The following is a 20,393-nucleotide window of genomic DNA, read 5'->3' on the forward strand; positions in this document are numbered from 1 at the left end:
CCCAGCCCCCACCCCATGGGGCTGGCCAGAAGGGGGTGGGCAGCTGCCTCCACAATGGCACCAGGAAGGCTGCAGAGGGCCATGATGCTGCCTCTCCCCCATTGCTGCTTCACGTTGCTCACTAGAGCTTCATCCCTCTAGCTAAGTCTGGTCCCAGTTAGATCAGAGAGCCTGTTCCCCGCGTCACAGATGGCAGTGTGAAAGAAGGGCACCAAGTAGCTATGCAGGGAGTGATGACAGGGGGCCCTGAGCCCCAGGTGGCAGTGCCTGGGTGAGCCAGCAGAGGGCACAGGGCAACAGGAGCAGAAGGGCAAGAGGGGGCCAGCACTGACCACTCCCAGGGCCCCAGGCAACCAGCAGCATCCTGACTCCATTCTTGGGGCCAGGTGGACCCCCAGCACTGTACCTGGACCAGGTCCCAGTTTCGACGTTGAGGGGATCAGGTGTTTCATGGAAACAGCTCAATCCACGACAGGTGGGAGGCGTGGAGGAGGATGGAGGCTGAGGCTGGCACTAGCTCTGAGGCGCAGGTGCCAACCAGCGCAGAGATGTGGGACCAGGAGCCTGGAGGTGAGAAGGGGAGCCCAGGCAGGTGGAAGCAGTAAATGGTTCAGGACCGACTCCTGAGCCTGGTCCTTTGTGATGCTGTCTGCTGGCACGGTTTCATCGGTCCTCAGTGTCAGGACTTGCTGTCAGTGGCGCTTCCTGCCTTAGTCCTGATTCCTTTGTGCCTTGGTGGGCAGGCAGGACCGGGTGGGGCTGGAAGTGGGCGGGGCGCTCAGGATGAGGCCAGGTGGAGCCCAGAGACCAGCCGGGCTGCCCCAGCTGCTGAAATGGGCTAGAACCTGGGGTGGAGCAGCCAGCAGAGCCCAGGCCTCATAATGACAAATTTTCTGCTGAACAACTACAAATATTCATTGTGACTTTGGACAGAGTCTGAAAAAGACTTCTTTCCCTCCCTTGGTGGTATCATTTGTCTTGTTTTGAAGCCAAGAGATTGCAGGCAGGAACTTGCAGACTAAAGTTTGTTTTAATTGCTGTGGCATCACGACCTCTCTGGCAGACAACAGCACAATGAACTTGTCGATGGGGCTGTGCCCCCCAGGCCCTTCTTCTAAAGTAAGACAGATTTCCCTCCTTTTGAGCTCAACAGTCCATCGGCAGCCCTGTCATTTATTTATCTTCCCAACAGTTTGCGTTAACTTGCAAGGGATAAAAAGTCTCTTCTGCCCGCAGACTTAGTTAAAAGCATCCAGTCGGGGAAAGTCAGGCTGTGCTGCTGGTGCTTCCTAGGAATTTGCTTCTTCTCTTTTTCCCCTTTGGGAGGGGTTAGAGGTATAGGGAGAGGCGATGGGCGAGGTGGGCTGGAGAAAGAGTGTAGGGGGTACCCAGCACACCAGTGTATCATTTCAATTCTGAGAAATGGAAGAAATGCTATTTGTCTTGCAACAGGAGCGGGGCATGATGGCCTGCCCTCACACACACCTCAGTAGATCCTACCAGCACCCCCGCGAGGGCGAGGTATGGTGATACCCACCCGTCTCCCCCTCGATGCTCCCATCACAGGGAGCAGTGCTCCTCCCTGAGTGTGCCAGGCCCTCAGCCCCCAGGCTTCTGCAGTGTTATTGGCTAAACTGTGTCCCCCTCAAAATATGTGTTGTAAATCCTGAACCCCATACCTGTGGGTGGGAACAGGACTTTATTATGTTAATGAATCCATATCAGTGTAGAGTGTATTTTAAGCCAATCACCATTGAGATACATAAAGAGCTGATGAGGCACAGAGAAAGAAGCAGTAACAGAGGGGAAGATACAAGCCATGTGAAGAGAAGCTGAAAAGAGACAAGGACCTTCCCCCCAGAGCCATCAGAGAGAGAAAGCTTTCCCCTGGAGCCAACACACTGAATAGCCTCTTAACTGTGAGAAAATTAATTTGTTTGTGAAAGCCACCCTCTTGTGGCATTTCTGTTACAGCAGCAGCAGGTGACTAAGACATACGTTTCCCTGCCCCTTTGTCTCTTCACCAATTCCTGCTCACCCTCCAAGGCTCTATGAAACAGTTTCTCCCAGGAGGCCTTTTCTGACACCCGACCTGGCCCACCCGTGAGCTTAGGAGGCCAGTCTGGGGCTCCCGTCACCCTGGGACCCCCTCACTGCATGGCCTTGCCACATTGTCCTTGTCTGTTTCTAGTCTGTCTGCCTCGTTCCAGGGAGAGCCCAGGAAGTCAGGCTCTGGAGCAGTGCCTGGCATTAAGGAGTGGTCCAAAATATCTGTTAAGTAAGCCAACGAGAGGGAGTGGGCAGCCAGGCAGACCTTCAGTGACATGCCCTCAATGCCCCGCCGTGGGAACAAGGCACTTACAAAGGCATGCACACTCCCTGGGCTAATGGGCTGATGGGTGCTCCTTAATTCCCTCTCTCCTGCTATGCATTTTCAGATATAACACAATGAACGCATAGCATTTTCCTAATAAAAATAATTTGTTTTAGAAATATTTTCAATCCCTTGATCAGAGTCACTCAGCAAGGCAGTGGAAGAAGCAGGATTCAGTGGTGAGTCTTCTGAAACCCAAACTGAGCCCTTCCCCTCCGCCCTTTGGGGCATCCTGTGGGGGAGGCAGTGGAATGCAGTGATGAAAGCTTGGGCTTGGAGTCACACATACCCGGGTTTGAGTCCTGGCTCTTCCGTTGACTCACTGTGTGACCCTGGACAAGATGCTTAACCTCTCTGGGCCTCATTTTCCTCACTGGCAGAATAGGGTGCCAGTGCCCACCTCATGGGTTGTTGTGACGTTGTTGGTATCATTATTAGGTCATCCCCGCTGCTGGCTGTGACATGCACAAAGCACTTCTGAAGAGCCAGGCCTGTCCGCCTGCTGAGCACACCTCCCCTGCATACTCACAGACCCACATAGTCACTCCTCATTCCCTGTGACTCCCCACTTTTTCATCCACCTCCTGCCCTCCAGACTTGGGGGACAAAAGGTAAGGACATCCTATGCGTCGTAGCCAATAAAAGCCGAGCCACACTGCTCTGTGTCTGTCTTGAGGGTCCATAGGGGTGCCGTGGGCTCTCACAGCAGTGCCCATGGCCGACCATGCTGCATCCCCACAGCATGGGTCCACCCCACACCCAGGCCTGCCTCATTTCCCTGGAAGGCCTGTGCAGCTCAGTCCAATAGCTACAGGCTCTGCCAGGACCACACCCAATAGGAGCCAAGCTCTGGATTGCAGAGAGTGCCTCAGGAGGCCAGGGGTAGGAACAGGTACACACACACACACACACTCATCTGTGCACTGTTAATCGTCATGTCCTCAACATACACCCCACCTTCCAAGTTCCCCACATACCACCTTAGCCTTTTTTGAGCAATGCCTGTGGTGGACAGAATACTGCCCCCACAAAGATATCCATGTCCTAAACCCCAGAACCTGTGACTACATTATGTTACATGACGAGGGAATTCAGGTTGCTAATCAGAGAACCTTGAGATGGGGAGATGATCCTGAATTATCTGGATGGGCATAATGTGATCGCAAGGGGCCTTACTAGTAGGAGAGGGAGGCAGTGGAGAGTCAGTGTCAAAGAGAGATTCTGTGTGGCTGGCTTTGAAGATGGAAGAAGGGGCCATGAGCCAAGGAATGCATGAAGCCTCTAGAAGCTGGAAAAGGCAAGGAAACAGATTCTCCCCTGGAGTCTCCGGAAAGGAATGCAGCCTTGCTGGACCCTGATTTTAGCCCAGTGGGACCCATTTCAGATTTCTGACCTCCAGATCTGTAAGGTGATAAATTTAGGTTGTTTTAAGCCACAGAGTTTGCGGTAATCTGTTACAGCAGTAAGAAGAAGCCAAAACAATGTCTCTCCTTCATTTCCTAGCCCAGACTGTTCCAAATGCCTTTGGTAACAAACCCTGGCATGTGAACACCCTTTCACAGTTTATAAAGTCCATGTTACAAGTTCAGAGAAGTTTCATAACTCCCCCAGGGCCACAGCCAGTAAGACCCAGTTAGTATGAGAACTGGGGTCTCCTGGCTTTATTACTCTAATGTCAATATGGCACCCCGTGGGTGGGTGGGGGTGCTGCCCAGGGAGACCTGCTATGCCCTCATCCCTCATGGGGAGCTCACCATGGGCCCCTCTCCTGGCAGGTCCAGAAAGACCAAACAGTTCAACCAACCAGTAGCTGTCAAGTTGACCCTGACTCATGGCAACCCCATGTGTGTCAGAGTAGAACTGTGCTCCACTGGGTTTTCAACAGCTGATTTTTCAGAAGTAGATTGCCAGGCTTTTCTTCCGAAGAGCCTCTGGGTGGACTTGAACTACCAACCTTTTGGTCTGCAGCTGAGAGTATTAACTGTCACACCACCTAGGGAATAACACACACACACACATATATATGTGTGTGTGAGTGTGTATATATATATATATACTTTTTTTTTAAACCAGCACCTTTGGGTTCCTGGAACCAGTCCTTTGAAGTCAGGAGCCTGTGGGGAACTGAAGGCCCTAGAATCCCAGCCCTTCCACCAGTCAATATGACATTCCACAGTTTGCCCAGCACCCCAAAACCTGGCCCAGAGCTGCCTCAACTAGACCAGCCAGCCACTGACTTCAGCAGCTGTGAGCTGCTGTGAGCCTGTCAGGACAGGCCGTCTACTGAGTGCCATGTGCCAAGTGCAGGGCCATACAGCAGGACCCTGAGTGAGTGCCTCCTTACATTTTGCACCCTAGGCATCTCCCTCAGGGCACACTAGTCCCCACCCTGGCTATGTGCCTTACATGCAGCACCTTAATTAATCCTATGACATCCCTGTAAGGCCCGTGTGACAACTTTTCAGATGCAGGTTTGGAGGCTTAAAGAGGGTAAGTTACTAGCAGAGCTAGGATTTGGACCCAGGTCTTGCTGGCTCGAGTCTGTTCTCTTTTCAGCCCCTCCCTTCACCATGCTGAACGGACAAGACACGGGGGGAAGAGCCTCTCGTAGCCAAAGCTCAGCAGCCTAAGCTGCTCCCCACCTGTCTGTCAGGACCTCCTAAGAGAACAAGCCTGTTCTGTCCTACAGGGCTGCTTCAGGAGCTCTGCTGGAGCTGCCTCCCCAAGCCTGTGTGGAAGGTGGGAAGCCCAACACATTCTAGACATCATTCGGGAGCAGAGAACTTTCTACTCTCAAAGGACTAGATTGCCAACTAGGCCTCAAGGGCATCAGTCACTGTGGCCAGCAAGTCAGCAGGGACCTGGGCTAGGCTCACAGCCTCAGACCCAAATGCTGTCCATCCATTCATTCAACAAGTGTATTGAGCACCTACTATGTGCCAGGCTCTGTTCTAGGTGCTGGGAACACAGTTCCAGTGGGAGAGAGAGACACCACCCACCAACAAAAAACGGACGAAGAAATATTAACCGGTGAACAAGCCAATTATGAAAATACACAGCAACCAAACAGAGTGGGATGAGGGGCCCAGGCAAGCAGGGAGGGTTAAAGAGGCGCTGTGTAGTGTCAAGGAGAAGCCTACGGGCTGGGAGCAAGGAGTCCAGGCAGTCTCTGGGCACCACTGAAATTTCTTGGTGCATTTTCTTGGGTTTGGAGGAAATTTCTGAGGGCTCACAGGGTCTCCCTGTGCTAAGAGGATCTGAGAAAAGCGACTTGTGGTCAAGATGAGGCTGGCAAGAGAGGAGCCTCTCATCCCAGGGCCAGCTGGGATGCACACAGAGATTTGGAGGAAGAGGGTCCTCCAGAGCTGCTCCCCCATCCTCTTTCTCAGATACTCTACTCAGGCCTTGGGCCCTCTACACCTGGTTGGGCAAAGAAGGCCCATGGGAGCTTCCTCCTCAGTCTCTCCCCACCCAACCTGCATCCCCAAGTGCAGGGAGAGCCTCAGGGGGAAAAGCCAGGCCCCAAGACCCTCAAAGTATTCTCAAGGCCTCCCAGCCCTGCCCTCTAAGCATGGCCCTCTGACACCTCTCTACCCCCAGGGCTCCAGAAGAAAGAAGTTCATGGCCCTGGGCAGGGGTGGGCGCCTAGGCCTTCTCAACAATCCTTGGCTCCGGCAAAGTGCAAGTCAGTGCTCCCATCCTACAGATGCAGAAACTGAGGCCAAGTCAAGGTCCAATGGCACTCCAACTGTCAGTAGAAAAGCTGGATCTGGGCAGGACACAGCCCTGTAACTCTCTTCCTCCTTTTCATGTCCCGGGCAGCAGGGAGTCCCTCTCTGGAAAGGGTGCTGGTCCACCTCTGACCTCAAAGAGCCGGGTCTGGCCCAGGGCCTGCGACTTCCGGCAAGTCCCCCGCCCTCCCCTGGCCTCCGCACTGAGTGGGAAGGGCCGTGAGCTAGGAGTACCTTCGCAGGACTCCCAGGCGACCTCAGACCTCACTGTCTCTCTCTGGTTGCAGCCCAGCCAGCCCCACCCAGCAGTCTTCACTTGATTGGGCCCCGGCGGCTGCTCAGCGCTCTGGTCTATCTGGCCGTCGGATTAATATCTAGATATTAAGTAAACAATAAATTAGCAAAACTACAAGAAAATTTTACAGCCCTTTGCATTTGGCAATCATTGAGTGTTAATTAGAAATTCATTACAATTAAAACCCTGCCTAAACAGGGCCTGCGCGCCTTAATTACATCTGATTTTTAATTCAGAATACGTGTTTACACAGTAAGCGCTACGTACCCCGTGATTATCCCCAATCCTCTTTATACTGTACTAATTATGTAAATTAAACCTAATTAACTGACGAAAACTGCCGTTAATTCAACTGGTAAAAGATATGTGCTTGCAGGGGAGGCGCGGCCGCCCAGCCCCAGCCCCAGCCCCAGCCCCAGCCCCAGCCCCAGCCCCAACGTCGGCCTGGCTGCGTGGACCGGACGCCCAGGATGCGAGGCCGCGCAAGCCGGCCGGGGCTAGGGGGCGCGCTGGAAGCCTGTCCTGGACCGGAGATCCGGAGTCCCGCCACCAAGCAGAGAGGGAAGAGGCGTTATTGGGGGTCAGGGAGGCCGAGGGCACCGGCTCCCCGGCTCTGGGCAGGGCTACAGGACTGAGAGTTCCCACCGAGGAGAGGGTCCCTACCCTTCCGCCTCTGACCCTGGGTTCAGGTCCCAGCTCTGTCAATCGCCGGTGGCCTGAGCCTGAGCAGGTGACCTGGCTTTGCTAGGCCTGGATGTCCTCGGTGCCAAGCGCTGTGAGGGCTGGAAAGGATGCTCCTGGTGAGCTGCGCTGCGCCGCGAGCTCCTCGCCCTCCAGTCGCCGAGCCAGGCCCTCCCGGCAGACAGCGTACGTTCCGGGTCTGAAAGACCGGGCCGCTGCTTTTATTGACCAAGGACCCTGGGTGGGTTGGCTTCCGCTGCCTGACCCTCAAGTTTTCTGCCTATAAAGTGGGGATAAATGATCCCTACCTATTCCCAGGGCTGTCGTGAAAACCTACTCTGCAAACTGTAAAACGCGGTCCGTGGTGGTTGTAACCGACTGGACGCTGGTCCCGAGCAGACCCCCGACCCCTAACCCAAGACTGCTCCCCCGAGACCAACACCCCGCGAGCGAGCAGCAGCGCTCCCCGCCTCTCCCCAAGCTCCTGCAATCTTTCTCCAGCTCAGGCTCGGGACGGAGAGGGGTGGGTCTCCTGGCTCCGGGACGGGGCGCGGGGAGCTGTCCGCCACTTGGTGCTGAACGGGCTGCAGAGGCGACTCCGCACGCCCTCCTGGTGCGGTTACCCGGAGTCCCGCGGTCCGGCTGGCGGGCACACCCTAGACGTCGGCCGCCAAGGAAATGTTGGCCCCCGGAAGTTCACTAGCTGCAGGACGGCAGGCCAGGCTCAGGGGGACCCTGCCCCTTTGCTTTCCACTCCCACCCCCCACCCTGAAGGCATCCTGCCTCCGCGATCGTTGTCACCACACCGAATTCTGAGATGCCTTTGAAAATCATTAGGAGGCGAAGAATAATTACCGAACGGATTGTAATTACGGGGTGGGGGAGCCTGGGCCGAGAGAAGGGCGGGGGCTTGGGGCCGCTCTCGGACTGGGCCGGAGGGGAGGAGGAACGACAGCGGCAGAGTTAGAGCGGGACAGAGACAGAGCCTGGGAAAGGAGCGCTAATGGAGGGCCAGAGGCCGAGAGAGGAAGGGGGTCTGAGCAAGCTCCAGGACTTATCCGGGAGAGAAGAGGGAAAGGCAGGGAAGAGAGAGAGAGAAATGAGGGAAGTGAGAGCAAGAATCCATCTAGAAGAGACCCCGCCGAGGAGACAGCCTCCAAACTCCGGGGTAGTTTTCCAGGCCTCGGGGAACACACCAATCAGGGTGGGGAAAAGAGGAAAAGGAGTCCCCAGGCCGGGCCTAGCCACCCTACTCTAGAGGGCTAGGCCTGGGCGATCCTTTCGCGTCTCCGGATCCTTCCCCGGGGTCCCTGCAAGTCAGGGGCGAAGGGAAAGGAGAAGGGGGAGAAGGGGAGACAGATAAGGCGAGCCCCAGAGGAACCGGAACGCAGGAGGGGAGAGAGCCAGTAACCCCGAGCTAGAGGGGGCGGGGGCGAGGGTGACCCGGCGCCACTGCCCGCGGAAGATTTATGGCGCCGCCAGGGTCCCAAGGACGCCCTGCGCTCGCCGCTGTTGCCACCGCCGGTAGTCGCTGAAGCCGCTGCGCCCCTGCCCGGGCGGCCGCCGCGCCCCGGGCCATCCTTGCCATTATTAACTTCTGCTTGATTAGGGTAATTGTTCAAACTTGGGCTGGACAGTATGATTAATTACAGTTTAATTAACGTGTCCGTTAAGGACACTTACGGCACGGGAGGGGGGAGCGGCCAAGGGGCACCCGGGTGCGAGCAAGGAAGGGGGGCGCGACTGGTAACTGAATGAAGCAGAGACTGAGATTGAAAGACAGAAGAAGATGGGGACCCGAGGGGTGGTGGGGGGAGAGAATGGTGAAGGCAGAGAGAGAGGAGACGAGGGGAGGAGAGAGATGGAGCTTCAGGGGAAGAGAAAGTGCCAAGGGCCGTCTGCAGGGTCAAGGGACTGGACCTCCATGGAGGGGGTGGGAACTGAGTTAACAGCAGTGAGAGAGTAGGCGTTGACCCTAGGTCTCTTGCAGCGAAGACTGGGGCCCTGGAGGAGGGGATGGCGGGGGAGGTCTCCAAGGCCGGGGCCCTGGAACCCAGAACCCTCTCCCCAGACCAGAAATGTCCTGGCGCCACCCACCCAAGTCAGGAGCAGTGAGGCAGGCCGTTCTGCCCGCTTCCAGCTATCATCCCTGGTGCCCCCCATCCTGGACACTACTCTGGCTGCTGGTGATCCTACCGGCTCCCCAGGGCCACTCTCTACTCCCCCGCCCTGGCCCAAGCCTGCTGCTCGAAAACTTGGTACCTGTCTCTCCGCCTGCCCCCTCCTCTTGCCGGCCCCTCAGCCCCATCACCGGGCCCTGGCCCAGCCCTCGTTCCCAGCTCTTTACCGAGGAGCGCAGAGCCTTCTCCACTTCGTTCCTAGGGGCAAACTTTGCGGCCCTGGGCCTTTCCCCCTCCTGGCCCCTCCGGCGGGATCGGGCCGCAGGTGCGGGGCGCGGGGCGCAGGTGTGCGGCCACTTACCTGGGGCGCGCAGGCCTGGGGGCTGCGGGGATGCGGCGGGTGCAGCGCGTGGCCCGCGGGCGGGCAGACGGGGGAGGGCGCGAGTGACTGTTCCGGCGGTGGGTGTGGCGCCCCGGCTCGCAGCTGTCAGGCGCGCCCGCCCTGCTCCGGCATCGCCACTCTGGCGTTGACCGCGCGGTGCCCGCCGCCGCGCCATGCGCTCCAGGCTCCGGCCGCCGCTCCCGGCCCTTCCCGGGCCTCAGGGGCAGCGGCGCAGGACACACGTCCCGGAGACCGGGACCCCGGCACCCTGCGCCTGCTGAGAGGGGGCACCGCGCAGGAGGGGCCGGCGGGGCCGCTGTGAGTGCGCGGGGAGCCAGGGAGCGCGGCTGTGCGCGCGCGCGGGGAGGGGCCGCGCCGTCACCCGGAGAGCCCGGCGGATCCCCGACTCCCGCCCGCAGCTCCGCCCGCCGCGCTTCTCCGCTCGCCCGGCTCCAGCCGCCACCGCAAGGTGAGTACCCGCGTGCGGCCGCCCGCCACCCCCACAGCCGGGCCCTGGCCGCTGTTTTCCGTTTAGTTCCAATTTGGGTTGTTGTGGCTGTTGTGTTTATTATTCTACCTAAGGAGTCTACAGCCTCGCTTCCGCCGCTGCCGGCTGCCCGCCTTGTCGCCCACCCCCAGCTCACCCCTTAAGCCCCCGAGCAGAGCAGGGTTCTCTGAGCCGCCCCGGGCTGCTGCTCTTTATTGGGGCGTACGGCCCCTCTCCCAGGCTTTCCGCTCTAGCCCCTGAAATTCTGTTCCTTTCCCAGGGCCCCTCTTCTCCTGACATCAGGGCCCAGAGCCCCTCGTCCCAGTCAGGAAGCCCATGTGAGGACTCGGGGCCCTCAGCTTGGGGAGGACGCGGTTCGGCTTGGGGCGCCCTCTTCACTGCATGCGGGCCGGACACACTCGCCAATTTCGGGAAACCGGGAAGCCATCGTCATTTCCCAGAACCGGGAGCTCCAGGCCACCTCCTGAGCCCGCTTGAGCCCTCCAGAGCGTCGCAGGGCTTCATTCTTGCCCACCCTTCAGCCAGGGAGTTAGGCCAGTGGCTTTGCCTTCTAAACTCTTACAGGGGACTTCAGCGAGAAGACAGGGTCAACTTGTTTCAGTTCAGTCCGCAGAGATAAAAAGGAAACAGACAGATAACAAATAAATAGCTTGATACTTGAAGAAGGTATGAAGACAGATGGGAGAAAGAGGAGCGAGCTGGGAGAGACAGTTCAGGGACAGATAAGATCGACAGATGACAGACACCTAGACAAATAGGGAGGGAGGCAGACAGAAGACCCACTTTTCTCGCTGAAGGCTTTTGAAGGAGCATCCGCTGTCTGGCTGGGGCTGCCCTCTGAAAATGGCTTTGTCTTTCTGGCCGAGTTTAGGTGATGGGGCCCCCAGAGTTGGGTTGCCCGGGCTGCAGAAGCACCTGAAGCCGAAGGCCAAGTCAGAGCCTGCCGTGTTTGAGAACATGTGGCTTGGCCGCCAGACCTAGGGGGCCCCAAGCTTCAGTCTCTAGTCCCCTCCCCACCCCCTTTCGGGTGCCGCTGCCTCCCTTCCTCAGCCCAGAGCAAAGTGACTGCGGAACCGGCAGCAACTTTTGTGCCTGGAGCTTTGCAGTGGCTTCGGAGACCAGCCGGGATTCCTCAGCCCATACGAGCCAGGACAGCGGGGCATGGAGTGGAGACATCCCCAAAAGAGGAAGCCCGGAGCCCCAGGAGCCTACACTTGGCCTGAGCGGGAAAGGCATATGTGAAGGAGAAAACTCAGGACTGGATCAGTGGAAGTGATGGAGAGCGGCTCCGAGGAACTTCCTTGAGAACCTCTTTGTCCCACGCGCTGACCCCGGTGGAAATCAGCTTTGATCTGGAACGTGGCTAAAAATGTAGAAAATGTGGCTAGGAACTGCGTGACTCTGGTCCCACAGATGGTTAGGGGGGAAAACGGCTTATATTCCCAGCCGGAGTCTTTCTGCTCAACGAACGAGGGGCTCTGGCCGTGGGAAGAGAAGCTCGGGTTTGTAGAAACCGGAGCTGCTGTCCCGGAGAGTGGATTCAGCACCGGGCTGGATGCGGTGGGGTAGGCTCTGGGGCTGGGCGCGCACAGCTTGGTTTGGAAGGCTCGGGTTCAGCACCTCGAACAGCAGTCGCCTCCGACTCCCCCCTCCCCCACAGCCTCGGGTCCCTCCCCTCATCCCACTTCCCCATCTCTGTCTGGAGATGGGCAGTGACCGCCCCTCCCCCGCCTCCCAACCCCTCCCCGCGCTGCCCCAGCCCGCCCGCGTGCATGCGCGACTGAGCAGAGGGGCGGCAGGTCCCCGAAGTCCGGGCATCAGGACCCTAGCCGGTAGGGCGGGCTGCGAGGGTGACCGAAGGCGCAAGGATCTGGGCGCTGGGAAGCCTGGATTCGGCAATGGCTTTGCTGTGTGGCCTTGGGCAAGTCACTCTCCATCTCTGGGCCCCACATCCTCCCCAATCTGTAAACGAGATAGGCTTCCTAACAGCTTGGGCATTCCTGGAGTCTCCATTACGCCTGCTCCTTCCCCAAACCTCGGGGGCTTTTGTTCCGGCCCCAGCACGTCTGAATAACAAAAGGCGCCGGTTCAGGGGGGCGAATGAGCGTGGACTCCCCACTGCCAAGTTTCCCTGCGCGCCTGACTCTGCGCGCCCCGCTGGGCGGGCCGGAGCGGCAACGGCGACAGCGGCGGCGGCGCTGAAAATGGCTCATCTGCTCTCTACTTTCTCTGTTTCCGCAGGAGCGGCGGCATGGAGGGTCTCACCACTCAGCTGGGGCCGGGGCGCGAGGGCACCTCCTCGCCCAACTCCAAGCAGGAGCTGCAGCCCTACTCAGGTTCCAGCGCTCTCAAACCCAACCAAGTGGGCGAGACGTCGCTGTACGGGGTGCCTATCGTGTCGCTAGTCATCGACGGCCAGGAGCGCCTGTGCCTGGCGCAGATCTCCAACACCCTCCTCAAGAACTACAGCTACAATGAAATCCACAACCGCCGCGTGGCCCTGGGCATCACATGCGTGCAGTGCACGCCAGTGCAGCTGGAGATTCTGCGCCGGGCCGGGGCCATGCCCATCTCGTCCCGCCGCTGCGGCATGATCACCAAGCGAGAGGCCGAACGCCTATGCAAGTCGTTCCTGGGCGAGCACAAGCCACCCAAGCTGCCCGAGAACTTCGCCTTCGATGTGGTGCACGAGTGCGCGTGGGGCTCGCGTGGCAGCTTTATCCCCGCGCGTTACAACAGCTCTCGTGCCAAGTGCATCAAGTGCGGCTACTGCAGCATGTACTTCTCACCCAACAAGTTCATCTTCCACTCGCATCGCACACCCGACGCCAAGTATACGCAGCCCGACGCTGCCAACTTCAACTCTTGGCGCCGTCACCTCAAACTCAGTGACAAGTCGGCCACGGACGAGCTGAGCCACGCGTGGGAGGACGTCAAGGCCATGTTCAATGGCGGCACGCGCAAGCGGACCTTCTCGTTGCAAGGAGGCGGCGGGGCCGGCGGTGCTAACGGCGGGTCGAGTGGGCAGGCGAAGGGTGGTGCTGGCAGTGGCGGCGCGGGTGGCCCTGGGTGCGGCGCCGAGATGGCCCCAGGCCCGCCACCCCATAAAAGCCTGCGCTGTGGCGAAGATGAGGCGGCTGGGCCTGCGGGGCCGCCTCCTCCCCATCCTCAGCGCGGCCTTGGCCTAGCGGCTGGAGCCGGCGGCCCCGGGGGCCCTGGAGGGCCTGGTGCTGGCGCCGGCGTTCGTAGCTACCCGGTGATCCCAGTACCGAGCAAAGGCTTTGGCCTCCTGCAGAAACTGCCCCCGCCGCTTTTTCCTCATCCCTACGGCTTCCCCACGGCCTTCGGCCTCTGCCCCAAGAAGGACGACCCGGTGCTGGGCGCGGGCGAGCCTAAGGGTGGCCCAGGCACCGGGAGCGGGGGGGGCGCTGGCACTGGCGGGGGCGCGGGCGGCCCGGGAGCTGGCCATTTGCCCCCGGGGGCCGGGGCAGGCCCGGGTGGCGGCGCCATGTTCTGGGGGCACCAGCCCCCTGGGGCAGCCAAGGACGCAGCGGCCGTGGCCGCCGCAGCGGCCGCCGCCACTGTGTACCCGACGTTTCCCATGTTCTGGCCGGCGGCAGGCAGCCTCCCGGTGCCGCCCTACCCTGCAGCGCAGAGCCAGGCTAAGGCGGTGGCGGCCGCCGTAGCGGCTGCAGCGGCGGCGGCTGCCGCGGCTGCGGGCGGCGGTGGCCCGGAACCCCTGGACGGTACTGAGCCAGCCAAGGAGGGCGGCCTGGGCGCGGAGGAGCGCTGCCCTAGCGCACTGTCCCGCGGGCCGCTGGACGAGGACGGCGCGGACGAGGCGCTGCCACCTCCACTGGCCCCGCTGGCCCCGCCGCCGCCGCCACCCGCGCGCAAAGGCTCCTACGTGTCCGCCTTCCGGCCGGTGGTCAAGGACGCCGAGAGCATCGCCAAGCTCTATGGCAGCGCCCGCGACGCGTACGGTGCGGGGCCGGCCCGCGGGCCGGGGCCGGGAGCTGGGGCCAGCGGCGGCTACGTGAGCCCGGACTTTCTGAGCGAGGGCAGCTCCAGCTACCACTCAGCCTCGCCCGACGTGGACACGGCCGATGAACCGGAGGTGGACGTGGAGTCCAACCGCTTCCCGGACGATGAGGGCGCCCAAGACGAGGCTGAGCCCGGCGCGCCCAGCGCGGGAGGCGGCACCGAGGGCGACTCGCCCACTGGGCCCCCGTCAGCCACCTCCTCTGGCGCCGACGGCTCCGCAGACTCTCCCGATGGCGGCAGCCCCAGGCCCCGGCGCCTCCCGGGGCCACCACCCGCCGGCCGGTCCGCATTCGGGGACCCGGCGGCAGACGACGTGGTGCGGAGACCTGAGAGGAGCCCGCCAAGCGGCGGCTACGAGCTTCGAGAGCCGTGCGTGCAGCTGGGGGGCCCCGCGCCGGCCAAGGTGAGCCCCCCGCCCGCCCCGCCGGGGGCGCCTCCCTGCTCCGCCTCTGCATCGCGGGGATGCGGGCCAGGCCCGGGCCGGGTGGGGAGTTTTGTTCTGCTCGGGAGTTCAAGCCGCAGGCCTTGGCTGCTCCCGGCAGGCCCGGCCTTGGGCGCACTGTGGAGCTGGGCTCGCTGGGACCCCCAGCTGAGGGTTTCGGATGACCCGGGGGAGCTGCCTGAGGAACGCATGTGGGACCCTCATGCTGATGGGATGCAGAGGAGACAGGCGGAGGCCCCCAGACATACAGAGACGGAAAGAGAGAAGTCAGAGGGTCTGGAAGAAGAAAGACCGAGAGAGAAAGGGGCCCACAGCGAGAGAAAGGCGCTGTGAGCCCGGGCCAGAGAGCACGCGCCCAGAGGATGTCAGAGGCGGGGGGCGGGGGGGAACCAGTGGGTAAGGAGAGGAGAGGGCGGCCTTTCCCCAAGCCGGGCCCCAGCAGTACCGGGTCCCCAGAGTTCCCCTCACCGCCAACTCGCAGCTCTCCCAGGGTCATCCGACTCCTGTCTTGGGAACAGCAGGGCTCGTTTCTGGGAAGCTGTGGAGACCGCGTGCGGGGCGGGTGGGCTGACAGGCATGATGGTGGGGAGGCGTGGCGGAAGGGTGTCTCAGGTCGGCAGGACCGGGTCTTGGGGAGGGGGGTGCAGCTAGGCCGGAATCGTTGGCCATCTTGAAAGTGGATGCGCACACCTGTATATTTCCATTCGGTCCATTAAAAGGCGAATCATTAACCGGATGTGAAAGGCGTCATTTATGCCGGGGACGGGAGCCGGCGCAAGCAGGGAAGAAAATGAGGAAAGGGAGGCGGGCGCAGAGGGTGCGGGCGCCTTGGAACGGCTCTTAGGAGCTGCTCTGTGTTGCGGATTATTTTCTAGAGAGCTCTAGTAATTACCCCGAATCTACAACGCCGAGGCCGGTCCGAGCGCGCAATGCTGCGGCGCGTGGGGCACCGCCGCCTCGGACGCTCGGGTCTCCAGGCGCGCCACCCTCTCGGCGTCCCTCCAGGCCGTGGCGCTGGGCTGGGCGTCCTCGGGCCGCAGCCATGCGCCCCCCTAACCGCCTGTCATTTCTCGGCCGCTGCAGGTGTACGCGCCCGAGCGGGAAGAGCACGTGAAGAGCACGGCGGCGGCACTGGGGCCCGTGGCCTCCTACCTCTGCACCCCTGAGGCCCACGGTAACGCCTCCAGCCCCCTACCCAGGCCGCCAGCCAGTGTCTGGGGGGACCGCAGCCAGAGGGCTGGAGCCGGGGGAGGCCTCCGAGGGAAGATAAGGGGAGGGAGAGAGATGCAGAGATAGGGAAAAGGAAAGAAAAAGAAAGCTAAGCGAAAACTCCCAACTACTTCCATCATTTGGTTACTTAAAAAAAAAAAAAATCACCCTTTCTCCACACAGGCGCACACATACACACCCGTACACTGGGTTACAGCCGTTTTAAAAGCACGCCTGGTAACCCCTTTCAAGTCCTGCCATTTGTTCAGCAAGTGGTTTCGGCCGCAGAGTCCTCAGTGGCCAGGCCAGGAGGGGCGGAGGGTGGGGGGCGCTTGGCCGCTCTCCTGGTTGTGGTCTCCAGAACCACCGGAGTAGCTGCGGCCCAACGCCAGTGGAGCCCCGCCGGTGCGCGCGGGACCCGGCGACGCGCAGAGGAGGGTCTGGAGGCTTCGGAAATCCCAGCGGGCCGAGGCAGCCCAGGCCAGGAGGGTGCCCCCCACCCCCCACACCCCTCAGGGAGCTGTCTGGCCGTGTCCTCGGCAGGAGCCGCCAGGCAGAGCCACCGCGAGCTTGCGGTGCCCCAGTATCTGCGCACGATGTAGGTCGCTCTTCCCTGGTGAGCTCGGCTTCTCATCTTGCTCTTTTCGGAGGAGCTGGGGGAGGGGGCGCGGAGCCCCGACTCGAGCAGATCGCGGGATGGGGGCATGGCTGCCCGGCCCAAAGCCTGACGGTGCCCGCCCGGGCACACAGCCTGGGACAAGCGGCGGCCACAATGCTTTTAATTAGGGCTTGGGCGCCGGGACCGCGACAGCTCTGGCCGTATTGGGGTCACGGTTCTTTGCCTCTCCTTGAAACTCGGTTTATTGCCTTTAAGAGCCGGATAAGGAAGACAATCACTCGACCGCCGACGATTTGGAGACGAGGAAATCCTATCCAGACCAAAGGAGTATCTCCCAGCCAAGTCCCGCAAATACCGAGCGAGGTGAGCCCCAGGATCCCTCGCACCCTATGCCCACCCGGGAGCTGGGGCCCTGGCCGCCCAGGTTTCCAACTGCTTGCGTGGAAGGCTTTCAATCCAGCTGAAGCGGCTGCCTGTCCCCTTCTGTAGCTGGCAGACAAATACTTAAAATTGCCGTCGAGGTGGAGGTGCAGACCAGGTTTCTGGAGTTGCTACCCTCTTGGTGGGTTCGGGGCTCTTCCCGGTAGGGGAAGGCGGGTATTACAAGGAAATGAGGCATACCCTCACCTTTATAAAACAGGTCCGAGGGCACTTCCTGCCCTAAGGTAGCCCAGAGTCATCTTCCCTGGGCCCGGAACACTAGGCGAAAAGGTTGCTTACCTATGCCACCAAAATGATGGTTTGGCAGGTGGGTGGTGCTGGATGGGATAATTGTCTCCCCTAAGGACAGCGGGGTCTGGAGTGGGTCCCTGATTTAGCACAGTTCTGGGAAGCTCACTCTCCTCCTCCCAAGGCCTCTCCCAGGAGGGATGCCCTCTTACCTACCCTTGTGTCCCAGGCGAAGAGAGCCTCACGCTGGATGTCACAGGAACTCAGCTAGTGGAGAAGGATATTGAGAACCTGGCCAGAGGTGAGGTGAAGTCTGTGAGAGGCGGCTTACACTGGGCTTGAGGCGGGGAGACAGGCCTCCCTGCAGAGGGGGTGTTATTCCTGTAGGGGGTGAGTGTGGGAAAGATCTGCATTTGGGGGAACCAGCTCTCACTGAGTGGAAAGGATACTCCTCTGACCACATTATCCTGGGGCAGAGGTGTGAGTGTCTGGCTAGGGGGTGGGGGGAAGGGGGAGAGCCGAACCCCTGAGCTTGATTGAAAATTGGGGTTCCCCAAGACCCCAGCCTATCTGAATGGCCCAGTGAGAAAGAAATGAGCAATGATTCTCAGAACTGATGCACGTGGACAGGAGAATCTGGGTCCCCCAAATTCCCTGGAAAACATGACTTTTCCTTAACAGCAAGTTCGCAGGAGGTGTTTATTTAAGGAATGAGTGAGATTGTATTTTTTTTCCTAGAGTTAATGCATAATCCTCTCCTCCCCCCACCCTCACCCTAAATAGGGCGGGGATGGAGGCTTGTTTGCTTAATGGGATCACGGGGTTGCTGCGCATCCTGCAATGGTGAGAGTGTGGCTTAAGGTACAGGGGACGGCAGCCAGTAACCCCACAGTGCCCCATTATCTTCCATTCCTGTATTTTTCTCAGAGGAGCCTCCCCACGGGGAGGTTCCAGGTACCAGTGATCTCATGGTCAAGGCAGCCCCCTCCCAGCCCTCCAGCACTGGTTTCTGAGGGCACAAAGGGGCCTTTCCCACCCAGCAGCTCTCCCCACCCTCAGCCCAGGGTTGGATTTGGGAATTGGTGGCAGAAGGAGAGGAGCATTGGCCATCTCATCTCCCACTCTCTCCTGTTATAAAATTTGTCCATATGCCGTTACCTCCAAAATCATTGGTGCTTTATTTGGGGGTTCTTAACATGAATTTAGGGTCCTGGGACTTCCTGAAATTGTAGGCAAGCTCTTGTAAGTATGTGTATTTTTCCAGAGAGGGAGTCTGAAGCTTTGACCAGATTCTCAAAGACAGGGGGTACTCCCCTCTTTGTGTTATTGAAGGCAGGGGTTAGGTCTGTCTTTTGAAGGGGGAAATAGAGTCGTGAGGCACGAGCCTCTAAGGTTAGGGAGTTAGGAAGAACTTAAAGTGGATGCCACATGGGGAAGAAACAGGGCCTGGAAACAGGGCCTAGAAGTTCAGTGTGTGCTCCCTGAGCCTGGATTTGATTCTCCTGAGCAACCTACTCCCCCGCCCCTTTCCTTCACAAATCCTTTGGATGTATGCCAGAAAGCCAGAGCGCCGAGGGTCTCTGCCCAGGGCTTCCAACTCTTGGCGGCTGGAGATGGCTCAGGCTGGGCCTGGGCACCTCCTAAGTCCCCCGAGGCCCTCGGCCCCATCTCCCCTCCCCGCTAACTCCCACTCTCACCCTTCACAGAAGAATTGCAGAAACTCCTCCTGGAGCAAATGGAGCTCCGTAAGAAGCTGGAGCGGGACTTTCAGAGTCTCAAAGGTACCTTCGGTCCAGCCGCGCCCCGCCGCGCCCCGCCCCGCCCCGCCCCATCTCTGCGCGCTGGCCTTCCTGCCTCCCCGCGACGCGGAGTTTCCAGGGAGGCCAACCGGGAGGGGCAGGGTAGCTGGGAAGTGGGGCCGGGGGAGGGGGCTGTGCATAACAGCTCCCACTTAATCAATTTGCACAGATAATTTTCAGGATCAAATGAAGAGGGAATTGGCTTATCGAGAAGAAATGGTGCAACAGCTGCAAATTGTCAGAGGTAAGACGGCAGTCAGGTGAGCGCGTGCACGGGCCGTAACTGCCTCTCGTCTGGCAGGAGCCGCAATGTTGGCTCAGTCATTTGGATTTAAATTGAAGGTAATTTAACAATTATTTTTTTTTTTATTTAATATCCTTTGTATACTCTGATTAGCCTCAGAATGGCAAGTGAGCCCAGCAAACGGCTTGCAGGCATCATTACATGGAGTGATTGAACTTCCTATCGCGGCAATTTCCATGGTTTCTAAATTAAAAATCGAGGCGTAAAATTACCTGGGAAGTAATGCCTAAGTTTGCTTTAATTTTGGTTAGATCCGTCTGCCTTTAAGCGCCATCTCAGGCCATTTGCTCCCTTCGCCAGGCTGCAGTTTGGAGCGTCGGTGTCTCCCCACCCCCCACCTCCCTGCACACCCGCCCATTCCCTCCCCCCGCCCCACCTCCAGTTGTTTCTGTGCGCGGCTGAGCACTGGGAAAGGGTGAGCCCCGGGCTGTGACTCTGAACGGAGGGCGGCCTGTGTTTCGTCACCGGCCTCTCCTCCGGTCTTCCAGACACCCTGTGTAACGAACTTGATCAGGAGCGGAAGGCGCGCTACGCCATTCAGCAGAAATTAAAAGGTGCGGAGTCCTGGAAACAAAGATAGGAGGGGTGATAAGTGTTGACTGTAGGTGAATGAATGAATGAATAAGTGAATGAATAGGGGGACTAGTGAGGAAGAGCAGGGTCTACAGGGATCACAAGCTGAGAAGAGGTAAGTGGGGCTTGATTTGAATGGGGAAATAATTCTAGAACGGTGGGGTGAGGAGAAGGAGCCCCTTGAGCTCCGGGCATTGGGAAATCTGCATTTTGGTCCCATCCCTGGCCTTGGGCAGGTCGAGCCCTCTCACTGTGCCTCAGTTTCCTCTTCTGTAAATTGGGGCTATTGAAAGAGAGCGGTGGTTCTATACAAGGGGAGAAGCAGAATCTCCAGGGTGTCTCCCCCCTACCCTGCTACCTCGGTTAAGAACGCTGAGCCCCAGGGTAGTGTGCGAGGAGGCAGGGGAAGAGGGCGGGTGGACACGGCGGGCGAGGCGGGCGATGAGCCCAACGTGGTCCGTGCGGCTGTCTTCCCAGAAGCCCACGACGCCCTGCACCACTTCTCCTGCAAGATGCTGACGCCCCGCCACTGCACCGGCAACTGCTCCTTCAAGCCCCCGCTGTTGCCCTAGGGCCGGCCCGGCCGCGCCCACGCGCCCTCGAACCATGCTGCTCCTTTCCTGTAAATACCCGTGGCCGCGGA

General features: G+C 59.7%; 1 protein-coding gene across 1 annotated transcript; it reads left to right on the top strand.

Moving 5' to 3' along the window:
- The first annotated feature begins 11,989 nt into the window (after positions 1-11,989).
- On the top strand, positions 11,990-20,322 carry SKOR1 (SKI family transcriptional corepressor 1). The gene is made up of 9 exons (XM_049852555.1): positions 11,990-12,096; positions 12,333-14,538; positions 15,661-15,751; positions 16,661-16,768; positions 17,304-17,375; positions 18,781-18,855; positions 19,043-19,117; positions 19,666-19,731; positions 20,228-20,322. Exons 1-9 carry the CDS (start codon positions 11,990-11,992, stop codon positions 20,320-20,322), a joined length of 2,895 nt encoding a protein of 964 aa, XP_049708512.1.
- The last annotated feature ends 71 nt before the right edge of the window (positions 20,323-20,393 follow it).

Source organism: Elephas maximus, chromosome 13 (assembly GCF_024166365.1).
Source record: "Elephas maximus indicus isolate mEleMax1 chromosome 13, mEleMax1 primary haplotype, whole genome shotgun sequence".
Classification (NCBI taxonomy): domain Eukaryota; kingdom Metazoa; phylum Chordata; class Mammalia; order Proboscidea; family Elephantidae; genus Elephas; species Elephas maximus.